Source organism: Saccoglossus kowalevskii, chromosome 16 (assembly GCF_978046115.1).
Source record: "Saccoglossus kowalevskii chromosome 16, keSacKowa6.1, whole genome shotgun sequence".
NCBI classification, from domain to species: Eukaryota; Metazoa; Hemichordata; class Enteropneusta; family Harrimaniidae; genus Saccoglossus; species Saccoglossus kowalevskii.
The window spans coordinates 5,232,373-5,260,092 of record NC_140656.1 but is presented as its reverse complement, the minus strand read 5'-3'; the positions used below and the strand labels follow the sequence as shown (position 1 = coordinate 5,260,092).

The following is a 27,720-nucleotide window of genomic DNA, read 5'->3' as shown; positions in this document are numbered from 1 at the left end:
ATCACACTGTTTCCGAGTTGAGATAACATTAATTCACGAGATTCCTTTTTTCACTATTTATTCTACGTTATTTGACCCTAAACACGGTACAAGCGTATACGTGTCAAATAACTAAATAACACTCCTCTTACGCGTTTTTTTTTTTTACTTCAGCTTGCGTACGGTATTTTATTCAGAGACAACACGTCCCCCCCCCCCCGTGATCGGCGCAAAGTCAATGTTACCATCTTTGTTTATAGGAGTATATCTCACACATGTACGCGACTATCACGTGAGTGAGACTACAGTTTCCATATAACAGAATAACAAAATAATAGGAAAATAATTCAAGACAAAAACTACCGTGTTAGTCGAAAATACCAATATTTCAATATGTTTAAATTTTCAGCTATAAGTATTTTTAAAATTTCGCCAAGCATACACCACGAACTGAGATTTTCAACACTTACCTAGGGAGCCATAATTTTAAAATGGCTGCCTCCATGCTTTCACGCGTTTTTATTTTTACTCGTCCATTGCGTATCAAAACTACACACCGGCATGGAATAATTAAATACCCTATATGCAGTAAGTATTGTAAAATAGTTTGAGTTTCCTTTTCATCACAATGTTGATATGATGTGAACGATTGGACATCATCACCGTGTTTGTAATCGGACATTTATGATTTCATCGATGACGTCTACAGACGAGTCGACTGGTATCAGTGTTGATCAGTGAGATCGGTGTGTATCACTGTATATTAACTGTGCCAAAGTGAACATTGTTGTTCCAGGAAACTAGTTAAGTGATTAGGGCATACTTCCAAATGGCTGAGTCTGTATCAGAGTATGCATTGTAAAAACACGCTGATATTGCAGTGTAAATTAGCCCTGCGTATTAGTGCTGTGTGTACAGGGACGCGTTCGGGGTACCACAGGGAGCCCAGGAACTATAATCAACTGTAATACGCAGTCTCTATGAGCGGGGGGGGGGGTATCGGCTGGTATCTAGTGTAAGAAATAGACAAGGGATGAAGGCTCCAGCCAGCTCACATTTTTTAAACTCGAAAAAACAGACGACAAAAATAAAAAATAAAATCTAAAAAAAATACCAGGTTGAAGAATATTAGTTGCTTCTTCAACGCACGGCACAGTTGGAGACGTGGCCTGTTCAGCATTTGTCAACAACCAATCACAAGACTGGTTACGAACCACATCGAGGTCACGACTCGGTTAGCCTTGCTCAACTGGCTGGAGCCTTCATCCCTTGTCTATTTCTTACACTAGATACCAGCCGATACCCCCCCCCCCTCATAGAGACTGCGTATTACAGTTGATTATAGTTCCTGGGCTCCCTGTGGGGGTACAGTCACTTCGCCCGAACTCCTTCGCCTGATTACCAGTTCGCCCAATTACCGGTTCGCCCAATTACCAGTTCGCCCGTTTTCCTTTTCGCCCGATTTATCGATGTTACACAGTAGGCCTACTAGGGGTTTCGATACGAAATGTACATCTGGTAAAATGCATAAAATCTATCATATGATCGCATTTTAGTCAGGGTTTTCTTGCCGATGCGAACACTGCAACTGATGTCCGCCATTGCGGGTAGTCATCCCATTCATAATAGAGGGGTGGCCGACAGGCATAGGGACAGGTATGCATCGGCCGTCATACACAGATTTTTCACTTGTTTCACCATCGGTGTTTGAATAAAATACTTTCACAGTGATGTCGTTGGCAGAATAATTTCAATCCGCGCATTTTATGCAAAGATTGACCATTGACGGAAGCTTTGTACGCCCTCCGGTGTTGGGAACTTGAAACACATTATATACAACAATGTATACAAGTAGTATAGTATTAGGGCCAGAATTACACTAATTTATTTTAAATTTCGACTATACTTTTAAATTGAAATAGAAACACAACATTGTATATAATTAATATAGTATTAGAGCCTGATTTAACTTAGGTGTCCTGATGTGATTGGAAGTATATTAAAATTTTGCTAAAGCAGTTTTAATTTATTCGCCATAACTATTTTCAAATATTTTGTCTGGAAGTTTGTTTCTAGGTTGAGTTTTATTTTTTTCAATACATTTTATCACTGAATAATAAAATTATTATTACATTATAAATTACATCTTTGATTCTTTTTTTAAATATAATGTAATAAACATTATATTTAAAAAAAGAATCAAAGATGTAATTTTTCAATTTGTATTTCAATTTCTACGTAGACATTCCATATGTAATACATGTACTAATATATATATTTTTGGTATTTGTGATTTTTTATATTGCTCGATTGTATTAGCACCTGGTGTGCTACTTTATTTTTATTCGAGGGTAAGTAAATAAATGTAATGTAAATGTAAATTATGCATTATATCTTTACTTTCATTGCTCCCCCTTCCAGGAAACAAAAAGTTCATGCAATATTGGAAGTGAAACTGGGGAAAACAAACACAATACTAGTAAAATATTTCAAAAGTTTTTCCTCAACTCAATTTGTTGAATTGTTGTAGCTCTGTGTTTTACTGTGTCAAGTTACCAAAAAATGCTAATATTAAAGGAAAAATAAAGTTTTATCAGATTGGAATTACATTAAAAACAGAGGTTTACATTCTTATACAAATAATTGTGTTTTTAAAGGGTCACAGTGCATTTAACTAAAGGAACTACCACCATCAAACAAAAAGGTGTGACTGTCCCTCAACTCATTGTTTCCTCCCGATACACAAATGGTATGACCCACACAAGATAGCCACAACGGCATAAAATTACGTTACAACCCCGTTATAAACTTCACGTTCGTCACCTTATAAAAACAAATTTTGACTTCTACGTTATCTTGTTTTGACTACACGCAAATACCAAACATACGAGGAATCAGGCGAAATGGCAATTGGGTGAAATGGCAATCGGGCGAAATGGCAACCGGGCGAAATGGTAATCGGGCGAAACCGTTCGGGCGAAGTGGTAATTGGGCGAAATGCCCCCAATTCACACGTTCGAATGATAGATGCCCCACCGAACGCGTCCCCGTACACACAGCACTGTACCCCACTGTACCCCACTGTACGCAGGGCTTAGCCCTGAGTACAGTCCTGTAGGTTGGTCCATTTTGTCATTTACCACATTCATGGCACTCAAATATTCATTTGCATCTTCTAATTATCATGCTTGCGCCACATACAGCAAATCGTACTTGGAATCAGACGGGCTCAACTATGTAATTGGATTTTTTAGTACCCGTTCAGACGCAGTCCGAAAACAGGGACTTATGTTTTGACCTCCGTGTGTCAGTGCGTGCGTGTATGCATGAGTGCATGAGTGCGTGTGACCGGACCTGTATCTTAGAAATGCCTGGACAAATCACAATCAAACTTCACACATATATCATACATGATATTATACATATGCACGTCAATTTGTTTCACGATCTGATTCAAGATGGCCGAATGGCGGCCATTTTTGTGCTAAAAATCATCATAATCAAGCATTTCTCGGCTGTTTACAGATGGATTTTGTTCAAACTTGGTATATACATTAGACATTATGGGATTTTTATTTTGTTTTTCAGATAAGATTTAAAAGGGTCGACTGGCAGCCATTTTGTTTGAATTAATGTGGTTCACATGCCATATCTTTGACTTGCTTTCACTGATTATGTTCAAATTTTAAATATTCATTATACATCATGTCATAGATAAACAGATATATTGGTTTGACGATCCTATTCAAAATGGCCAAATGGTGGCTATTTTTGGGGGCCAAATGATTAGTGGAAGGAGGCCAACCTACAAGACTGTACTCAGGGCTAAGTGTAAATATGCTAATGAGTGGCATTACTGTGGATAGCTTGTAATCCAATCACATTATTGTATTAACAGGTGTACTGTTCGTTATATTAGATACAAGTTGTGCATTTATATTGACTTGTTATTTAATAAAAAAAATCCAATTACATAGTTGAGCCTGTCTGATTCCAAGTACGATTTGCTGTATGTGGCAAGCATGATAATTAGAAGATGCAAATGAATATTTGAGTGCCATGAATGTGGTAAATGACAAAATGGATGCATGGTTAGGCAACGTCTGTACTATTTAGTCTACATGTGTGATTGCAGACAGTTCATTCACATATATTACTCCTTAATCTTGAAATGAACATGCACACTTAGTCATTGTTTATTCATTATTTTCTATTACAGGAACATTCATCATCTCATCTCACCACAGAGGGCAGTATAATTCAGTTGCACCTGTTGTTGATATCAGGAGTAAAATAAAAGAGCAAGGGAAATACCATGAATTGGAGCTATATGGTGAACCACTGAAACCCATGTCAGCTACTAAATGTAATGTACTAGTAGCTCTTGTTTCTATTTACATTGACATAATAGTGAAGGGCATAGATCACACATCCTGCTATTTTTGGGGGTATACATTATTTATGACAGGATATCTTATTGTATTCCTGAAATTATAAACTATTTTATTAAACAAGAAATTTATTCAAAGAAAAACAATCTCAAATAGTTCAAAAAGTAGCAGGAATTTTCAGTTCCATGATTTGATAGAGGAAGATCTTTAGGTGTGTTTCTGGTTTAAATCTATCTGATGTGTGCACAGGAATTACCTCAAATTTCAAAAAGATATTTATATTCTTTTGGTTATTTGAAAGTACATGTAGAAAGAAACTAATGTGTGTTATTGAACTAGTTGTATTTTTTTGGACCAATATTAAATTCAAAATGGCTGCCAAGGTAGGGTTAACTCACATCATCAACATGCTTTATTTGTTGTCATCTGGCTAAAAAATTAACAAAACCAATACACAAAAATCTCAAAATGACAAATTTGTGTTGTTGACTTGGAAACAATCTTTTATACCATCTATTTTTATTTGCATTTTGACCTTGTAAATGCTGCATTGTAGCACATCCCACTGTAATGACTTGATAGTATGTCACCATGGTGATTGTTTATTTTATTTATCAGTTCATCATGATTTGTTATGTGCACAACACCCTGACCAACCAGAGAATGCCGAGGTATTAAAAGTTGCTGTGATTGGTACACCCAACTGTGGCAAATCCACACTAACCAATCAGTTGATGGGAAGATGGGTAAGATGCAAATTTTTCTCTCATCTTCGTTAATTGTCACATTCAGATTAGCATTTGATGATTTAAGTTAGTCTGATCTATACATGTCAATTAAAAGAATGTGATTCCATTTTACAGTCACAAATTGTTCTTTTTTTTGGGGGGGGGGGGTAAATTTGAATGTCTTTTGCTCCCATGAACTTGTAACGAGCCATACAAGTATAAATAATGTTATATTGTTCCAATATTAGCAGTTTTATCATTGTGAACAAGTTTTTATTTGTACACTCAAATGTAGGATTTGTTGTCACAAGGGAAATGTATAAAAATAATTTCCTGTAGAAGCGCTGTCACATCAGAATTGTAAAAGATTGCAGTCTACATCATACTCCCTAGTCTGTTCACAATTTATCTTGAATCCAGTACTCTTGATGTCTTCCATATTGTACTAACAACTGTACTGGAATCAGCCAATTAAAATAGGCCTTCTCTGATTGGTTGAAAACATCACTACTTGTTCTGGATAGGTTAAAAATTAGTTGAGTTACTTTGTAGATTTTCAATTTGCATATTTTAAATTGATTTATTTCAGCAGAGACAATTTTTCACAAATCTCAATAATTGTAAAATTTTGTAATGGTGAACATTTCTCTGGGGTCATACAGCGAGTTTTGCGATTTTTTTTACGAATGACATGAAATGCTCAATCGTGTACATTTCCAGCCACAAAAATTAAATGATTTATACTTCAGAACATACTAACTACCATAAGTACTTCTATTATAGGTATCATCAGTATCCAGTAAAGCCCATACAACAAGACAAAGAACCACTGCTATATTAACAGAGAACAATACACAGATAGTAAGATATTAAAATCATTGCTTTTGAAATTTTTACTTTACGCAATTCACAGCTTTTCTCCCATTTTGTCAAATGAAAAGACGATTGGTTTAGAGCAAATGTATTTTTCATTTTCAATAAAAATATGCAAATGAATTATGACTGACTGCATTGTCGTCTCTTGTTTTGCAGATATTTCTGGATACTCCTGGAATGGTGAATGTTAGAAAAGCTAAACGGTAATAACATGTTTCCAATGTAAATAAAAGAGTGTTAGTTTCTATGTAAATTAGAAACATACATGCAATATGTATCAAAATATAACTTGATAATACTTTAGAGGGGAAAACATTTACCGGATTTAATTTCAGAGAATTTGAGATTGCAGAGATTTTCACTGGGTTTTAAATTCCCATGTTTGTGGAGAAAAGAGAACATTCTCTTGTTTAATTTTAATATTCACTGCATTTTAATTTACTGCATTCAGCGAAATAAGTGAAAATAAAACCCAGCGAATAATTAAGCCCTATAAAGTATTGAAGTTCAAAGAGGATTGGATCATATTTGAGTTAACACAACTCACACGACCTTGTCAGGCTGTATGACACAACACCATGGCCTCACTCATTTTATCTCATTTGCATATCATTTGTAGACAATACTAATATTTCTCCATGGCAAATGATTGTGTATTCTGCAATTAATATGAAATGATATGGTAAAAACAACTTAATGGGATCTTTTAATTTTATTCATTGGCTACATCCACAAAATGATTATCAAATATTGATTAAAATTGAACAAACCCTTTGATTAAAAACTAAAAAGAATATATGAAACAGTCTGTATGGTCCAAAATGATGACGAAATTCAGTGACTACCGGTATTTTACAAAATATTTGTACTGAATTTTGGTGGATAAAATATCTGCCTCTAAAGAGGTTTGCTTGCATATTTGTAACTTAGTAACTCTTTTGATTTGTCAATTAAATACTGTTTATCAAGAAGTCTGCAAACGGGTCATCAACTTTTTAGTCCCTGTTCGGATGAAGTCCGAAAACGGGGACTTATAATTCGGTCTCCATCCATCCGTGCGTCCGTGTGTGCATCTGTGAGTCTGTTCGTCCGACCGGATTCATATCTCAGAATCCCTTGGACCAATTCCGTTCATTCTTTGCATGTGCCTAGTACTTTATGTGGGACATATGCACATGCAGTGGTTTAGTGATTTGATTCAAAATGGCCGACTGCAGCCATCTTGTTTTTTGAAAATGTTGTATTTTGGACATGCTTTGTCGGTTTTCATTCAATTTTAGTACATAGATCATACATGTTAGGATACATGTCCCAACCGTCTGTGAGTTCCTGAGTCTGTCCGTCCATCCATCCGTGTGTCCAGAGTCATATTGCAGAATCCTGTTGACCGATTCCGTTCATTCTTTGCATGTGCCTAGTACCTCATGTGGAACTTATGCACATGCAGTGGTTTAGCAATTCAATTCAAAATGGCCGACTGGCAGCCATCTTGTTTTTTGAAAATGTTGTATTTTGGACATGCTTTGTCGGTTTTCATTCAATTTTAGTACATAGATCATACATGTTAGGATACATGTCCCAACCGTCCGTGAGTTCCTCAGTCTGTCCGTCCATCCATCCGTGTGCCCAGAGTCATATTGCAGAATCCTGTTGACCGATTCCGTTCATTCTTTGCATGTGCCTAGTACCTCATGTGGAACTTATGCACATGCAGTGGTTTAGCAATTCAATTCAAAATGGCCGACTGGCAGCCATCTTGTTTTTTGAAAATGTTGTATTTTGGACATGTTTTGTCAGTTGTCATTCAAACTTGGTACATAAATTATACATGTTTGGATACATGTCCATGACGATTTATTTCGCAATTGGATCAAAGATGGTCGAAAGCAGGCATCTTGTTTTGTTTTTTTATGCGGTATCTTGGACATGCTCTGTCAGTTTTCATTCAAATTTGCCACATACATGTACTTTATACATATTAGGATGCATGTCCATGACAATTTGTTCAAGGATGGCCGATTGACAGCCATCTGACTTTTTGACCTTACTACTATATTTCCACAATTTATGTACCATTTTCATTCGTATTTGGCACATATATCATACATATCACTTTGTTTTATAATCAGATCAAAGATGGCCGAATAACAGCTGTTTTTATTTTTGGCCATATTACTACTACATGAAACACGTGTTTTGATGTAAATAAACAATCTGTTGTATACGCCAATTGGAACTCAAGTTTCAAGGACAAGCTCGCGACAACCCCTCCGCTTTAATATGACGAGCACAAAGAGAACTTTCAAAAATTCAACGGGGACTGTGTCATTTTCAATGACTTTTGTTATTTTATCATGTAACGAAATTCATGACATAGTTGAAATTATTTCTATGTTAAAGCATCAGACATTCATAAGTATCCATCTATAATTACATACGATTTTCTCACCATGTGTAATTAAACACAATTTTGAGATGTTTTTATCTGAGTTTTGTGTACAACAGCATAAAATATAAACCACAGTATAAATGAAGGAAATCTGTTATATTACCATGCCTGTAATGATAACAGATTGGATAGGTATAGAGGTTACCATGCCTGTAATGATAACAGATTGGATAGGTATAGAGGTTACCATGTCAGTAATGATAACAGATTGGATAGGTATAGAGGTTACCATGCCTGTAATGATAACAGATTGGATAGGTATAGAGGTTACCATGCCTGTAATGATAACAGATTGGATAGGTATAGAGGTTACCATGTCAGTAATGATAACAGATTGGATAGGTATAGAGGTTACCATGCCTGTAATGATAACAGATTGGATAGGTATAGAGGTTACCATGCCTGTAATGATAACAGATTGGATAGGTATAGAGGTTACCATGCCTGTAATGATAACAGATTGGATAGGTATAGAGGTTACCATGCCAGTAATGATAACAGATTGGATAGGTATAGAGGTTACCATGCCTGTAATGATAACAGATTGGATAGGTATAGAGGTTACCATGCCTGTAATGATAACAGATTGGATAGGTATAGAGGTTACCATGCCTGTAATGATAACAGATTGGATAGGTATAGAGGTTACCATGCCAGTAATGATAACAGATTGGATAGGTATAGAGGTTACCATGCCTGTAATGATAACAGATTGGATAGGTATAGAGGTTACCATGCCTGTAATGATAACAGATTGGATAGGTATAGAGGTTACCATGCCTGTAATGATAACAGATTGGATAGGTATAGAGGTTACCATGCCTGTAATGATAACAGATTGGATAGGTATAGAGGTTACCATGCCTGTAATGATAACAGATTGGATAGGTATAGAGGTTACCATGCCTGTAATGATAACAGATTGGATAGGTATAGAGGTTACCATGTCAGTAATGATAACAGATTGGATAGGTATAGAGGTTACCATGCCTGTAATGATAACAGATTGGATAGGTATAGAGGTTACCATGCCTGTAATGATAACAGATTGGATAGGTATAGAGGTTACCATGCCTGTAATGATAACAGATTGGATAGGTATAGAGGTTACCATGCCTGTAATGATAACAGATTGGATAGGTATAGAGGTTACCATGCCTGTAATGATAACAGATTGGATAGGTATAGAGGTTACCATGACTGTAATGATAACAGATTGGATAGGTATAGAGGTTACCATGTCTGTAATGATAACAGATTGGATAGGTATAGAGGTTACCATGCCTGTAATGATAACAGATTGGATAGGTATAGAGGTTACCATGCCTGTAATGATAACAGATTGGATAGGTATAGAGGTTACCATGTCAGTAATGATAACAGATTGGATAGGTATAGAGGTTACCATGCCTGTAATGATAACAGATTGGATAGGTATAGAGGTTACCATGCCTGTAATGATAACAGATTGGATAGGTATAGAGGTTACCATGCCTGTAATGATAACAGATTGGATAGGTATAGAGGTTACCATGCCTGTAATGATAACAGATTGGATAGGTATAGAGGTTACCATGCCTGTAATGATAACAGATTGGATAGGTATAGAGGTTACCATGCCTGTAATGATAACAGATTGGATAGGTATAGAGGTTACCATGCCAGTAATGATAACAGATTGGATAGGTATAGAGGTTACCATGCCAGTAATGATAACAGATTGGATAGGTATAGAGGTTACCATGCCTGTAATGATAACAGATTGGATAGGTATAGAGGTTACCATGTCAGTAATGATAACAGATTGGATAGGTATAGAGGTTACCATGCCTGTAATGATAACAGATTGGATAGGTATAGAGGTTACCATGCCTGTAATGATAACAGATTGGATAGGTATAGAGGTTACCATGCCTGTAATGATAACAGATTGGATAGGTATAGAGGTTACCATGCCTGTAATGATAACAGATTGGATAGGTATAGAGGTTACCATGCCTGTAATGATAACAGATTGGATAGGTATAGAGGTTACCATGTCAGTAATGATAACAGATTGGATAGGTATAGAGGTTACCATGTCAGTAATGATAACAGATTGGATAGGTATAGAGGTTACCATGCCTGTAATGATAACAGATTGGATAGGTATAGAGGTTACCATGCCTGTAATGATAACAGATTGGATAGGTATAGAGGTTACCATGCCTGTAATGATAACAGATTGGATAGGTATAGAGGTTACCATGTCAGTAATGATAACAGATTGGATAGGTATAGAGGTTACCATGACTGTAATGATAACAGATTGGATAGGTATAGAGGTTACCATGCCTGTAATGATAACAGATTGGATAGGTATAGAGGTTACCATGCCTGTAATGATAACAGATTGGATAGGTATAGAGGTTACCATGCCTGTAATGATAACAGATTGGATAGGTATAGAGGTTACCATGCCTGTAATGATAACAGATTGGATAGGTATAGAGGTTACCATGTCAGTAATGATAACAGATTGGATAGGTATAGAGGTTACCATGACTGTAATGATAACAGATTGGATAGGTATAGAGGTTACCATGCCTGTAATGATAACAGATTGGATAGGTATAGAGGTTACCATGCCTGTAATGATAACAGATTGGATAGGTATAGAGGTTACCATGCCTGTAATGATAACAGATTGGATAGGTATAGAGGTTACCATGTCAGTAATGATAACAGATTGGATAGGTATAGAGGTTACCATGCCTGTAATGATAACAGATTGGATAGGTATAGAGGTTACCATGCCTGTAATGATAACAGATTGGATAGGTATAGAGGTTACCATGCCTGTAATGATAACAGATTGGATATGTATAGAGGTTACCATGCCTGTAATGATAACAGATTGGATAGGTATAGAGGTTACCATGTCAGTAATGATAACAGATTGGATAGGTATAGAGGTTACCATGCCTGTAATGATAACAGATTGGATAGGTATAGAGGTTACCATGCCTGTAATGATAACAGATTGGATAGGTATAGAGGTTACCATGCCTGTAATGATAACAGATTGGATAGGTATAGAGGTTACCATGTCAGTAATGATAACAGATTGGATAGGTATAGAGGTTACCATGTCAGTAATGATAACAGATTGGATAGGTATAGAGGTTACCATGTCTGTAATGATAACAGATTGGATAGGTATAGAGGTTACCATGCCTGTAATGATAACAGATTGGATAGGTATAGAGGTTACCATGCCTGTAATGATAACAGATTGGATAGGTATAGAGGTTACCATGCCTGTAATGATAACAGATTGGATAGGTATAGAGGTTACCATGCCTGTAATGATAACAGATTGGATAGGTATAGAGGTTACCATGCCAGTAATGATAACAGATTGGATAGGTATAGAGGTTACCATGCCTGTAATGATAACAGATTGGATAGGTATAGAGGTTACCATGCCTGTAATGATAACAGATTGGATAGGTATAGAGGTTACCATGCCTGTAATGATAACAGATTGGATAGGTATAGAGGTTACCATGCCAGTAATGATAACAGATTGGATAGGTATAGAGGTTACCATGCCAGTAATGATAACAGATTGGATAGGTATAGAGGTTACCATGCCTGTAATGATAACAGATTGGATAGGTATAGAGGTTACCATGCCTGTAATGATAACAGATTGGATAGGTATAGAGGTTACCATGCCTGTAATGATAACAGATTGGATAGGTATAGAGGTTACCATGCCTGTAATGATAACAGATTGGATAGGTATAGAGGTTACCATGCCTGTAATGATAACAGATTGGATAGGTATAGAGGTTACCATGCCTGTAATGATAACAGATTGGATAGGTATAGAGGTTACCATGCCAGTAATGATAACAGATTGGATAGGTATAGAGGTTACCATGCCAGTAATGATAACAGATTGGATAGGTATAGAGGTTACCATGCCTGTAATGATAACAGATTGGATAGGTATAGAGGTTACCATGTCAGTAATGATAACAGATTGGATAGGTATAGAGGTTACCATGCCTGTAATGATAACAGATTGGATAGGTATAGAGGTTACCATGCCTGTAATGATAACAGATTGGATAGGTATAGAGGTTACCATGCCTGTAATGATAACAGATTGGATAGGTATAGAGGTTACCATGCCTGTAATGATAACAGATTGGATAGGTATAGAGGTTACCATGCCTGTAATGATAACAGATTGGATAGGTATAGAGGTTACCATGCCTGTAATGATAACAGATTGGATAGGTATAGAGGTTACCATGCCTGTAATGATAACAGATTGGATAGGTATAGAGGTTACCATGTCAGTAATGATAACAGATTGGATAGGTATAGAGGTTACCATGACTGTAATGATAACAGATTGGATAGGTATAGAGGTTACCATGCCTGTAATGATAACAGATTGGATAGGTATAGAGGTTACCATGCCTGTAATGATAACAGATTGGATAGGTATAGAGGTTACCATGCCTGTAATGATAACAGATTGGATAGGTATAGAGGTTACCATGCCTGTAATGATAACAGATTGGATAGGTATAGAGGTTACCATGTCAGTAATGATAACAGATTGGATAGGTATAGAGGTTACCATGACTGTAATGATAACAGATTGGATAGGTATAGAGGTTACCATGCCTGTAATGATAACAGATTGGATAGGTATAGAGGTTACCATGCCTGTAATGATAACAGATTGGATAGGTATAGAGGTTACCATGCCTGTAATGATAACAGATTGGATAGGTATAGAGGTTACCATGCCTGTAATGATAACAGATTGGATAGGTATAGAGGTTACCATGCCTGTAATGATAACAGATTGGATAGGTATAGAGGTTACCATGTCAGTAATGATAACAGATTGGATAGGTATAGAGGTTACCATGCCTGTAATGATAACAGATTGGATAGGTATAGAGGTTACCATGCCTGTAATGATAACAGATTGGATAGGTATAGAGGTTACCATGCCTGTAATGATAACAGATTGGATAGGTATAGAGGTTACCATGCCTGTAATGATAACAGATTGGATAGGTATAGAGGTTACCATGTCAGTAATGATAACAGATTGGATAGGTATAGAGGTTACCATGCCTGTAATGATAACAGATTGGATAGGTATAGAGGTTACCATGCCTGTAATGATAACAGATTGGATAGGTATAGAGGTTACCATGCCTGTAATGATAACAGATTGGATAGGTATAGAGGTTACCATGTCAGTAATGATAACAGATTGGATAGGTATAGAGGTTACCATGTCAGTAATGATAACAGATTGGATAGGTATAGAGGTTACCATGTCTGTAATGATAACAGATTGGATAGGTATAGAGGTTACCATGCCTGTAATGATAACAGATTGGATAGGTATAGAGGTTACCATGCCTGTAATGATAACAGATTGGATAGGTATAGAGGTTACCATGCCTGTAATGATAACAGATTGGATAGGTATAGAGGTTACCATGCCTGTAATGATAACAGATTGGATAGGTATAGAGGTTACCATGCCAGTAATGATAACAGATTGGATAGGTATAGAGGTTACCATGCCTGTAATGATAACAGATTGGATAGGTATAGAGGTTACCATGCCTGTAATGATAACAGATTGGATAGGTATAGAGGTTACCATGCCTGTAATGATAACAGATTGGATAGGTATAGAGGTTACCATGCCTGTAATGATAACAGATTGGATAGGTATAGAGGTTACCATGCCTGTAATGATAACAGATTGGATAGGTATAGAGGTTACCATGCCTGTAATGATAACAGATTGGATAGGTATAGAGGTTACCATGTCTGTTGTTTTGATTGTTGTACATTGTCTCTTAGTTTACATCTAATCATGGGCAAGGTATTCATGGGTTATCTGTGTTTTCAAATATTAGCCAATAACCTTAAGAATTAGGTTTCTAAAAGCTTCTTAGTCCAGGCATGCCAAAGCATATGATCCTATTTTTAGTTCCGTATCTTTGAATACTGGTAAATATACACATGTAGAAGAAAATATATCATCATGTTACCATGGTTACCTATTTCTGTTGCAGACATCAGTTAGGACGATCTATGGTGGTTGATCCAAGAAATGTTTTTGAAGAAGCTGACATAGGTAAGTCATCTACTTTGTCTAGGTGACCTGGGTAAGTTGTCTATTTTGTCTAGGTGACCTAGTACAAATAGAATATAAATAACGATTTTGAACTAAAAGTTTCTTAATAAATATAAAGTAGTGTTTGTAGGAAAAAATATAGTATCCAGTAATTTCATTTGTACCCGTAGTCATGGTGCTGGTTGATGTCTCTAATAAATGGACACGGTTTAAACTGGATTCTGATATCATAATGACTCTCAATTCTTATCCTAATGTCAAATCACTTCTAGTTCTTAACAAGGTGAGTGAGTGTCTTTGTTATGACAATGAATTTTTTATGAGCATTATATGCCAGCTGCATTTTGTTCAATTAACCTTTTCACCACCAGTTCGCTCTTTTCATCACAAATTCACATAATAGTCTTGTTTATAGTCTGCACTTTCCTTCAGAAACAAAAAAATAGACACATTTTTGGAGTAAAAATCTGAAAATTGACTCAAATTTTGTCTGTTGGGTCTAAAATTAGGATTATTTTTAAATATATTGAAGAATGTAAGAAAAAAATGCAGAAAAAATTGGGGCAAGAAAGTCTAGTGGTGAAAAGGTTAAAGATACACCACTGAATTCTTGGCATCAAAAGTTGTAAGACAGAAAAATTGGGTTGGGTGGATGAACAATAAAAGAGTTGTTTCATCTGTAATTATTTCCATTTTATGAAAAGTGTAAAATAAATATTTATGGCCATTACTGAGAGTTTATTGCATTCATACGGGTCATTTAATGAATTTATGTTGTGATAAAGACAGTTGGAATAAAATGCTGCCTCAGATTAAGATTAGAGTGGAGTCAAAGATGCAATGCTGTCTTCAACTAAATAACCCAGGGTAATCACATCCATTTTGTTTTAATTACATCCAGATTGACACAGTACAAAAAAAGAATTTATTACTTAGTATAACAGCTCAGCTCACTGAAGGAATTGTGAATGGTAAAAGTTTTGAGATTGATGCTGTTATTGCCAAGCGTCTTGGCTCTGTGGAGTCCGGCAGCAGCATGAAAGCAGATTACGTATCAGTTATGCACAAAATGATCAACAGACTTGAAAAAGACCGCAAACGAAAACTTGAACTTGAGAAAATAAGTCAAAGTGGCATAGACAAAAGAAGGATTGAGGCAATTGTAGAGCAGTGGAAGAAGAGACAAGAGTTGCAGGATTCTGATGGGCAACCCAATGAGGTGATAAGTCATGATAAGTCTACTGAAATTAAGGATCTGTGGATGCAGAATTTTAGTACTAAAAAAACAAATCAAATGTCACCTTCTGTTGACAGCAAACTAAATCGTGGTGAGGACATGGTGGGATATGAGAGTCAAGGATTGTTTACTGGCGAGGCCGTTTTGGAAGACAAAACACAAAAACAAGCTAGCGTGATTGTGAAATCAGGGGACAGGCTGTCTGAATCACATGAAAACGTCAGGGACACAGAGCATTCAAATATGGGGGGAGAAATGTTTGATGAAAATACAGACTGCAAATTACACGATTCTTTTGCTGATGAATCTGTGGACTGTAAAGATGCAAATGATTTCCAAGGAGTTGAGGCCATTCTTAGACACTCTGATTTAAGTGACGATGTTTTGCGTTCCAAGGGATTAAGTGATAAAGATTTAAAGTGGATTAAACATCAACTAAAATTGGAACAGAAACGAAGGACAAAGAAGCAGCTTTTACGAAAGACTGGATGGCCAAATTTTGATGGTGTGTTTATGATATCTGCCCTGTTCAATGATGGTATCGATGATTTACAGGTATTTATTCCCCTTTCTAGCCACTAGAGGGCAGGCCATATGTAAATAGAATATTGATTTTTTTATATGTGTTCTAAGAAGAAATTTCATGATTATTATGGAAGCATTCATTCCTGTTGGTGAAAGAATTGTTAAATTCCAATATTAAGTGTGTTCGCAACCAGTTCAAATGACTGGACAAATTTTCATTGAAACTTGCTATGGTGACCATATATTTTGCATGCTGATCCATTTCAAGATGGCCATCTGGTGGCCATTTTGTTCCTGTTCTTCTGAATCAACATTACTGTCTTGATGCTTTATTTTTAAAATTAATCTCAGAGATTGTAGGTGGTTCTTAAAACATCAAGTACTTGAATTATTGACAGGGACTATGTCATCTAATGAGTGCAGATTGATTGATTCAATTGTTTTCATTTTAACTCTGAATAAGTTTTGTCCAATGTCTCCATTGTCCATCATAATGAATTCATTTGCTACTACACAAAGTAGTATTTATTTTTTTACATCCAAGAAAATTCTTGTGATGTATTCATTGATTCATCTTAACCAATCAGGTAGTATTTTAACTTAATCTGCATATTGCAAACAAATAATAAACATGACACAAACTTGTTCATTTTCCAGGACTATTTATTTACACAAGCCAGACCTGGTGAGTGGGAATATCACCCGGATCTCTTTACAGACCAAGGACCGGAAACGGTCATCTATGAAATTGTCCGTTCCAAACTATTGGAATATTTACCAGAAGAAGTTCCATATCAACTTGAACAGGTTTGATATCAAAATATTTATTCATATGTTTCCAGAGACACAATGATTTCTGTGGGAAACGAGTAGAGGGGTTCGGGATATTTGGATGATGACAGAGGGTGCTGTGTCAGACTAAACAATATAGTGTAATTTGGATGAGTATACTAACTACATATTGTATTTCACAACAAAAGATGAACACAGATTGGAATGGTAAAGAAGTATCAAGCAACATGATACAAGTTGGCCTTATATAGCCTTGGTAGGATTCATGTGAACTTGACAAAATAAGCGTTCATTGGTCGAAATTTTGTATACTTGTATCAAGGTTGAACATGTCTTCTCATAGGTTCGCATATATGTACAAGGCAGAGTTCTGACCGTTGATCCTCACCCCCATCCATCCTCATCCCATTGACATTCCTATAGTTTGTACTCACAATCTGACAACAGAATATACAAATCTATTCCCAGCATCAGTTCTTGTCATTGTCTATTGTAAACCTAAAAATATGAAGTGAATTTCGGCCAAGAATTAGGTCACATGCCTATTGTTTGTAGCCATGGTGTAATGTGGTTTACCTTGAACTACAGTCACTGCATTGTTATTGATTATTGCAATGTAAACACATCTCATTTCTCAAATATTGTGTCAGCCTTAACCTTTACAGTCCCTGTTCGAACAAACTTTGAAAACAGGGACTTATAATTCGGTCTTCGTCCGTTCGCAGTCATATTTCAGAATCCTTTGGACTGATTCCATTCATGCTTTGCATGTGCCTATAAGTACTTTATGTGTGACTTATCATCACCAGACTTTCTGGCCCAAATTTTCTGTACTTTTTTCTTACATTCTTCGATCTGAGTCAATTTTCAGTTTTTATTTAAAAAAATTGGCTATTTTTGTCCTACTTTTCTGACGGAAATGCAGAATATAAATGGGACTATTTTGTGAAATGTGAAAGGTTAACACAGAGGTGTGTTGAATTCATCAAGTATATTCTGAACTCCAAAGATTCAAGGGGGATGGTATTTTAAACTCATAGTTGCTGTCGACATAGGAAGTAAAGTAAGCAAATAACACCGAATAAACGGCAAGGTTCTTTAAAGACTATGTCTAATTATAGTAAATACGTACTGCGTGCGTGACTCGAACCAGCGCTCGCGTACGGCACCAAATCGCCTAGCTTCACGCCACTACACGTCTTCCCCTCGGCCACCGGGCATCCCCAAAAAAGGATGCTTAATAACCGAGCTTATTACGTGCAGAGAACATGAAACCCGTCCACGCGATACGCGCCACACAGCATGGCCAGAATGCGGCAAAGGCCTTCAGATCTGACTGTAGTAGGATGGTGAAAGTAATGGTACAGCATTGTAACAGTGAATAAGTACTGAGAAATAATTTTAAACTCATAGTTGCTGTCGACATAGGAAGTAAAGTAAGCAAATAACACCGAATAAATGGCAAGGTAAAGACTATGTCTAATTATAGTAAATACGTACTGTGTGCGTGACTCGAACCAGCGCTCGCGTACGGCACCAAATCGCCTAGCTTCACGCCACTACACGTCTTCCCCTCGGCCACCGGGCATCCCAAAAAAAGGATGCTTAATAACCGAGCTTATTACGTGCAGAGAACATGAAACCCGTCCACGCGATAAGGGGGATGGTGTCCATTATAGAATAGCACTACATTGAAACTAAATGCAATATTAATGGTTTGAAAAGTGATTTCTATTATGTTGTTTATATATATATTGTATAGCATAAGTTGGTCCATGTAATAGTGAAATAAGTGTAAACAGATCAGCCCCAGTGTCTTGTAGTGTGGTAGTATAACAGGTAAAATATGAAAACAATCATGTCACTATGATAAAACAACCACACGTAATGATGGTATTTGTTCGTATTTTACCTACCGGTAATAGTATATATCTATAGGGGATAATATATGTGAATGGTACCATTGTTTTTGTTTCACAAAATATTCAAAACAAGAAAACTCATCCATGGAAAAACATCTTCAGAAATAGTAGTCAGTCATTTCTTACAGTCTTAGCTGCCTGTTAATTGTTATTTACCAAAATTTATATATTTTTTCATCTAACAGAGTACTGAACTTTTAGAAAAAGGAGAAAATAATGAACTACAGATTGTACAGAAGATTATATGCAGGAAAAGAAGTCATACTGTGAGTTTATTTGCACCCATAGACATTATTTTCTGACTACACTTTCGACTAAAAGTAATTCCACTTAAAAAATGTACTTTCTGCTCAACTTAACTCATAAGAGGTCAATTATCTATCTGCTGCACAACACGGTTAATGATAGGTCAATTATCTATCTGCTGCACAACACGGTTAATGATAGGTCAATTATCTATCTGCTGCACAACACGGTTAATGATAGGTCAATTATCTATCTGCTGCACAACACGGTTAATGATAGGTCAATTATCTATCTGCTGCACAACACGGTTAATGATAGGTCAATTATCTATCTGCTGCACAACACGGTTAATGATAGGTCAATTATCTATCTGCTGCACAACATGGTTAATGATAGGTCAATTATCTATCTGCTGCACAACACGGTTAATGATAGGTCAATTATCTATCTGCTGCACAACACGGTTAATGATAGGTCAATTATCTATCTGCTGCACAACACGGTTAATGATAGGTCAATTATCTATCTGCTGCACAACACGGTTAATGATAGGTCAATTATCTATCTGCTGCACAACACGGTTAATGATAGGTCAATTATCTATCTGCTGCACAACACGGTTAATGATAGGTTAATTATCTATCTGCTGCACAACACGGTTAATGATAGGTCAATTATCTATCTGCTGCACAACACGGTTAATGATAGGTCAATTATCTATCTGCTGCACAACACGGTTAATGATAGGTCAATTATCTATCTGCTGCACAACACGGTTAATGATAGGTCAATTATCTATCTGCTGCACAACACGGTTAATGATAGGTCAATTATCTATCTGCTGCACAACACGGTTAATGATAGGTCAATTATCTATCTGCTGCACAACACGGTTAATGATAGGTCAATTATCTATCTGCTGCACAACACGGTTAATGATAGGTCAATTATCTATCTGCTGCACAACACGGTTAATGATAGGTCAATTATCTATCTGCTGCACAACACGGTTAATGATAGGTCAATTATCTATCTGCTGCACAACACGGTTAATGATAGGTCAATTATCTATCTGCTGCACAACACGGTTAATGATAGGTCAATTATCTATCTGCTGCACAACACGGTTAATGATAGGTCAATTATCTATCTGCTGCACAACACGGTTAATGATAGGTCAATTATCTATCTGCTGCACAACACGGTTAATGATAGGTCAATTATCTATCTGCTGCACAACACGGTTAATGATAGGTCAATTATCTATCTGCTGCACAACACGGTTAATGATAGGTCAATTATCTATTTGCTGCACAACACGGTTAATGATAGGTCAATTATCTATCTGCTGCACAACACGGTTAATGATAGGTCAATTATCTATCTGCTGCACAACACGGTTAATGATAGGTCAATTATCTATCTACTGCACAACACGGTTAATGATAGGTCAATTATCTATCTGCTGCACAACACGGTTAATGATAGGTCAATTATCTATCTGCTGCACAACACGGTTAATGATAGGTCAATTATCTATCTGCTGCATAACACGGTTAATGATAGGTCAATTATCTATCTGCTGCACAACACGGTTAATGATAGGTCAATTATCTATCTGCTGCACAACACGGTTAATGATAGGTCAATTATCTATCTGCTGCACAACACGGTTAATGATAGGTCAATTATCTATCTGCTGCACAACACGGTTAATGATAGGTCAATTATCTATCTGCTGCACAACACGGTTAATGATAGGTCAATTATCTATCTGCTGCACAACACGGTTAATGATAGGTCAATTATCTATCTGCTGCACAACACGGTTAATGATAGGTCAATTATCTATCTGCTGCACAACACGGTTAATGATAGGTCAATTATCTATCTGCTGCACAACACGGTTAATGATAGGTCAATTATCTATCTGCTGCACAACACGGTTAATGATAGGTCAATTATCTATCTGCTGCACAACACGGTTAATGATAGGTCAATTATCTATCTGCTGCACAACACGGTTAATGATAGGTCAATTATCTATCTGCTGCACAACACGGTTAATGATAGGTCAATTATCTATCTGCTGCACAACACGGTTAATGATAGGTCAATTATCTATCTGCTGCACAACACGGTTAATGATAGGTCAATTATCTATCTGCTGCACAACACGGTTAATGATAGGTCAATTATCTATCTGCTGCACAACACGGTTAATGATAGGTCAATTATCTATCTGCTGCACAACACGGTTAATGATAAGTCAATTATCTATCTGCTGCACAACACGGTTAATGATAGGTCAATTATCTATCTGCTGCACAACACGGTTAATGATAGGTCAATTATCTATCTGCTGCACAACACGGTTAATGATAGGTCAATTATCTATCTGCTGCACAACACGGTTAATGATAGGTCAATTATCTATCTGCTGCACAACACGGTTAATGATAGGTCAATTATCTATCTGCTGCACAACACGGTTAATGATAGGTCAATTATCTATCTGCTGCACAACACGGTTAATGATAGGTCAATTATCTATCTGCTGCACAACACGGTTAATGATAGGTCAATTATCTATCTGCTGCACAACACGGTTAATGATAGGTCAATTATCTATCTGCTGCACAACACGGTTAATGATAGGTCAATTATCTATCTGCTGCACAACACGGTTAATGATAGGTCAATTATCTATCTGCTGCACAACACGGTTAATGATAGGTCAATTATCTATCTGCTGCACAACACGGTTAATGATAGGTCAATTATCTATCTGCTGCACAACACGGTTAATGATAGGTCAATTATCTATCTGCTGCACAACACGGTTAATGGTAGGTCAATTATCTATCTGCTGCACAACACGGTTAATGATAGGTCAATTATAAACTTTCCATACATCATGCTAATGTGAGGTCAATTAAGTACTTCCTGTTGAACATATATGTGAAGTGTTACGGCCGAGTTTGGGTCTAAAGTCGGATGACGGACAGACCTGAATCTTTCCGTTGACCCAAACCCAAACAAGGGGTTCGCAACAAGAAACGACACGAACACAGGATATTGTCAAATTCTTTTATTGTATTCGTGTAAATAAATATAGTGCACTCACGAGGTATCAAATGACATTAACTCAAATGAACAATAAATTCATAAATTCAGCATAATACAATAACAGTGTGGGAAGACGCACGAAATTAGACAACGCAAGGAAAATACATTTACAGTCGCCTGGAGTCATAAAATGATATGGACACTAAAATACTTAGTTTCAAAAGTCAATCTTTTCGACGCAAACAACACGTGGCCTAATCTTCGGCTGGCTTCGGCTTGAACAATTGTGACGTGATTGTTGGACGGCAGTGAGTTCTTGTAAATCTTGCTGAGAGAGAGAGACGATGCAGTTCTTGCAAACATCCGTGGAATGGCATAGTGAAACTGTACATTGTCTTCAATTCGGCTTGACGTGAAACAATCTGTCTTTGGAAACTCGTAACGAAGCAACTGCATGCCACCACGTGGCAAGGTGTTGGTGATTAGCCATGTGTCCAGACTCGGTGATAATAGACGACTAATTTAAATTGACCTGTGACCTACATTTATAGTGGACAGAGACTCCTTAAGCTCCAGTAAATTCGATCATTATTAACGCCCTCTCGTGAGCCTCTATTGGCATACAAATAATACACACGTCTATAAATATCAGATTACACAAAATGCGTCACAGAAGTCATTTATATACTTCCTGTACAACTTATTATATACTTCCTGTACAACTTATCACATTAGCTTGATGCATGAGGTCAATTAAGTACTTCCCATACAACTTATCACCTGTGAGGGCAATTAAGTACTTCCTGTACAACTTATCACCTGTGAGGTCAATTAAGTACTTCCTGTACAACTTATCACCTGTGAGGGCAATTAAATACTTCCTGTACAACTTATCACCTGTGAGGGCAATTACGTACTTCCTGTACAACTTATCACCTGTGAGGTCAATTAAGTACTTCCCATACAACTTATCACCTGTGAGGTCAATTAAGTACTTCCTGTACAACTTATCACCTGTGAGGGCAATTAAGTACTTCCTGTATATCATTCTCATGAGGTCAATTATGTATTTCCTAATACATGTAACATTTAATTAAAAAACATATTTTTGCAAACCATTCTAATAGAAAATATTCTATATTTTTTCCCTTTAGAGAATGTTAATTGGTACAAAAGGGAAACGAGTAATTCAGATCTCGGCGGAGGCAGCTGAAGATTTGATGAATGCATTCCAGTGTAATGTAAAACTTTACCTGGATGTAAAATTAAAGAAGTAAAATATGTTATTAAGTGTAAATTCTATAGGAATTCTACGATAGCATGTCCAAGAGCTGGTCTACCACTTCTATAAATGCCTATGCAAGATGTCATTAAGTACCAGCTGTTTATCATGGTCATATAAGGTAGAAGGTTCGTGAGTCTGTTTGCATCAGTTTTTAGGAAGTAGAATATACATACTTGTATGTTATCTTCCAAAGATATTTTAGAAATGCATGTATGGATACCATAGAAATATAAATGATACTCTGTCTTTATTCATTTTGAGTGTATGAATGTAAAACATGTTTTTATGAAAAGTTTGTGAGCTTTCAAAGGTAACGTTGGTACAAAACTGCATAAAATAACTACCTAAAATTATGTATTTCTGGAAGTTAATCCATGTTCATTCAACCTCCCCTTCCTCAATTTGGTAGCTAAGCAACCAGGGTTGTTTGGGAATCCCAAACAAGTCTATTGTCTGCAGAGGGCACTTTCCCTTCTGATTTTGATCATGGTTTTTTCAACAAATGTTCATATTGTTATATTAATTAATTAATTTTATATACTGGGTGTATGTAATGTTTATCAGTTACTGTTTTATTATATTTTTTAGTCCCTGCCAGACGTAGTCCAAAACAAGGTATTATGTTTTGGGTTTCGTCCATGCATTTGTCCATCCTCATTTCTCAGAGACGTCTGGTACAAAGACAAGTCATAATGGGAGACATGTGCACATTGATTTATTTTTGATTACCTTGCCCGTAACATCAAAGATGGAAGGGAAAAGTATATTAAGGGAAAAATTTCTGTCCGGCGTTGTCATTGTCAATAATTTTTATTGTGTGCACAATAACTTTACAAAACTTTATCAAACTTGGTCACCTTATTCCCTGAGTAATAACGACAGATGTCCTGTATGAAAATATGCAAAAATTGAGAAAATCTGATAAAATATTTTGACTGTTTCTACTACTTCTCAGTGAAAATATGCATTGTTGTCTGTGTTCAATAAAGTAAATAATTTATCTTGTAATAATATACTTGGTAATGTATCTTTCAAATCCCATGGGAGTACTAGACTGGGTTTCAAAACCAACTCATGGAGAGAGTTTTTGCACAGTCTGATACACATTTGCAAACCTAAAATCTTTACAGAAAACAAGATGTCAGAAAATCAATATAAGCACTCCTTCGAACTGGGTGCCAAACTTTGATCAAGATCTGAAGCTAATAGAAAATCTGTTTAGTTCAAAGTTATCAAATCAAAAACAATACATAAGAAATACATAAAAAGCAAAACGTTGCATCCACATTTTGAAAAAAAAATTGTACTCAAAAATTTATATTCTGTATTTGACAAACAGTTCATTCGACAAATGAAAATTCACAGGAATATGTTTCAGCTATTAGAACAGAATGATAGAGCTTTTATTATAATAATTTTATAATGCACTTTAAAAACAAAGATTGCAGTATTTGAAGATGTAGATTCTCAGGAGGCAACAGTAATGTTGACTTCTCTCTCCACTGGACACCAACTAGATTTGCATACAAAGCAGAGCTTGCAACATGATAGCTATTCATAGAGGGCGTTTTTTTTTACTTTTCAAATAAAACAGTAGTCATACAATGAATATAATAAGGCAGTTCATATTTGTCTCAGTGAATCATTAATTTTTGACAGACACTTGTACAAAATACTTGGGCAAAAGCCAGTTAAGATTTTCTGTTATCTTGCATGATTTATGAATCTATTCAGGTCTAAATGCAGCACTTTTTTTCTGAGATGAGGCATTTGTTTTTATAATAAAAAATCTGAATTACTTTGAATAAAGCTGAATATTATTTCCCTAAAAATAATTAAACAATTAGGCACCAATGTTTTTGTAAGATATTTACATCTATAAAGGACATTTGGTAAACTGCTTTCCCATTGTTGTTTCAACCCCAAAACTTGTTTGTATTCAAAATTAATTATGACAATGCATTTTTATATTGAAACAAACTATGATAAAGGGAATAATATTATATAACAAAGGGCAAGCTCAACTATGTTTTGGTTGACCTTTGACCGACTGGTGGCCATTTTTGTCCCAAAAAAACACCTGAAATCAACATTTGGACATGATTTGGATATTTCTCGGACATGTCTTGACCGATTTCATTCAAATCTACACATTGGCAAGCATGGCCGACATTTGCCTTTAAAGGTAAAAGTTTATTAGTGAATAGAAAAAGTTGCTTCTGCTCGTTTATTAAGTTCTGTGTAAAATATACTCAGTAGATGCAATGCATTGTGAATGCAAGTACATGGCCATTATAGCCATTGGATTGGACAATGTAATGAGAACTTATGTCCAGGGTCTTGTCTGTCAATATCGTTTCTCTGATATGCCAAAATCAAGTGTTAGACCTTGCACTAAAATGAGCCATTAAACTGTTGTGCATATTCACATCCATTTGTTTGTCAACAGCCTTTGGCAAAGTTTAAACCAATTTTGTCTTCAAAACTGTTGCTGTCTGTATCATTTCTTGAGCACGTTTACTAAGCATATGAATATCACATCTGATGCATAACTGCTGCAAATCAGTTTTGCAAGTTGATAAAATTTTGCTGATTTTTTGACTTTCTTGTGCATTCTTCTGTCCATCATTTCTTGTGCATGCCTGGACCGATTTGTTTAAAGTTGGTACATCACAAGTCGTAATACATGTCGCTTTGTTATATTTTGTTGACCTTCAACTGACAGCCATTAATTGTCCCAAAAGTCAACATTTGGACATGTCATAAACACTTTCTGGGGCATGCCTTGACAAATTTCATTCAAACTTAGTCTTTATGATTGTTTCATGCACATTTGTAGTTAATATGCTAAATGCTATCCCAATATTTAAACACAATCTGACTAGCATTTCATCGTTAGACAAAGTCACTAAAACATGACTGGGACTGTGTCATTGACAATGACTTGTTGACCTTTGAAATAAAGGAAAATAAACAATTATTTCAAACATCTAGTAAGAGATTGAAAGCCACGACCTTCAGTATGCAAGTCTACTGGCTGTAAAGCAAACACTGATATTGCAAGGGTTTGTCATGATGGTCATAGGTTCACATATATGGCTATTTGTAACTTTTGACTTTAATTCTGACTGTACTTTAATTTTATAATACATCTGTGCATATGTTTATGTTCATATTCACTTGTTTAATTCTACTAAAATGTAAAGTATTCTTGACAGATTCTCAGTTAATATGTAAAAATAATGATATCAATATTGTGTGTGAAATTATTCGATTCTAGCTGGGTGCATCATTATAAAAATGTAAGCTAGCTGGTCATGTGACATTAATTATTTGCAAATCAAATTTCCACAGATATAATATAGATACTAACATGAATAAAGATACTTTAACTTATCTGGTCATGAGATCTCATTAATCATGCATATATCTAATTCCTAGAGAAATGAAAAAAATTGAAAAAAGGGTGTGTTCCTAGTAATTATTAACATATTAACATCCATAGCAATATGTCAGCTGTAAATTTGTTTGAACACATCCGCCTTCTGGTATTCTTAGTGATCTGATGTTGTAGCACAATTGACATATGTACTACATGTACCAATGTCATGCATATATACATTTAGTTTTTCTCATTTCTCTTGGCACAATAATATACATTTAGCTTTTCTCATTTCTCTTGGCACAACAATATACATGTAGTTTTTCTCATTTCTCTTGGCACAACAATTTACATTTAGTTTTTCTCATTTCTCTTGGCACAACAATTATTTTACATGAAAATATAACGCTTATTAGTTTTCTTAATCGAGTGTTCGAAGCGTATTTAATTTTGGGAATAAAAAACAATTGGTCGAATTGTAAGATTTGGAACTTGTGGTCGATTTACCGTCATTTAGTCAATCACGCAGGATTTAAAGGGCGGCGGCAGTCGTCGTGCCGCGTCCTGTTCGATATGGGACTCATAGCAACGTATACAACGCATGTAAAATACATTGTTCACATGAAATTGGAACACGCGCTGCGCGACGACCACCGCGCTTTAACCA

The 27,720-nt window shown here is 36.0% G+C and overlaps 1 protein-coding gene across 1 annotated transcript; it reads left to right on the top strand.

Moving 5' to 3' along the window:
- The first annotated feature begins 473 nt into the window (after positions 1-473).
- Positions 474-27,067, top strand: LOC102807525 (GTPase Era, mitochondrial-like). The gene is made up of 11 exons (XM_085491651.1): positions 474-567; positions 4,199-4,345; positions 4,989-5,116; positions 5,882-5,959; positions 6,131-6,177; positions 14,534-14,595; positions 14,766-14,878; positions 15,497-16,387; positions 17,015-17,164; positions 19,257-19,337; positions 23,541-27,067. Exons 1-11 carry the CDS (start codon positions 483-485, stop codon positions 23,661-23,663), a joined length of 1,905 nt encoding a protein of 634 aa, XP_085347777.1. The 5' UTR covers positions 474-482; the 3' UTR covers positions 23,664-27,067.
- The last annotated feature ends 653 nt before the right edge of the window (positions 27,068-27,720 follow it).

Coding starts and splice junctions, on each gene's coding strand:
- LOC102807525 (XM_085491651.1), top strand. CDS start 483: ATGCTTTCACGCGTTTTTATTTTTACTCGTCCATTGCGTATCAAAACT. Junction 568..4,198: donor AATTAAATACCCTATATGCA/GTAAGTATTGTA, acceptor TTTCTATTACAG/GAACATTCATCATCTCATCT. Junction 17,165..19,256: donor TTCCATATCAACTTGAACAG/GTTTGATATCAA, acceptor TTCATCTAACAG/AGTACTGAACTTTTAGAAAA.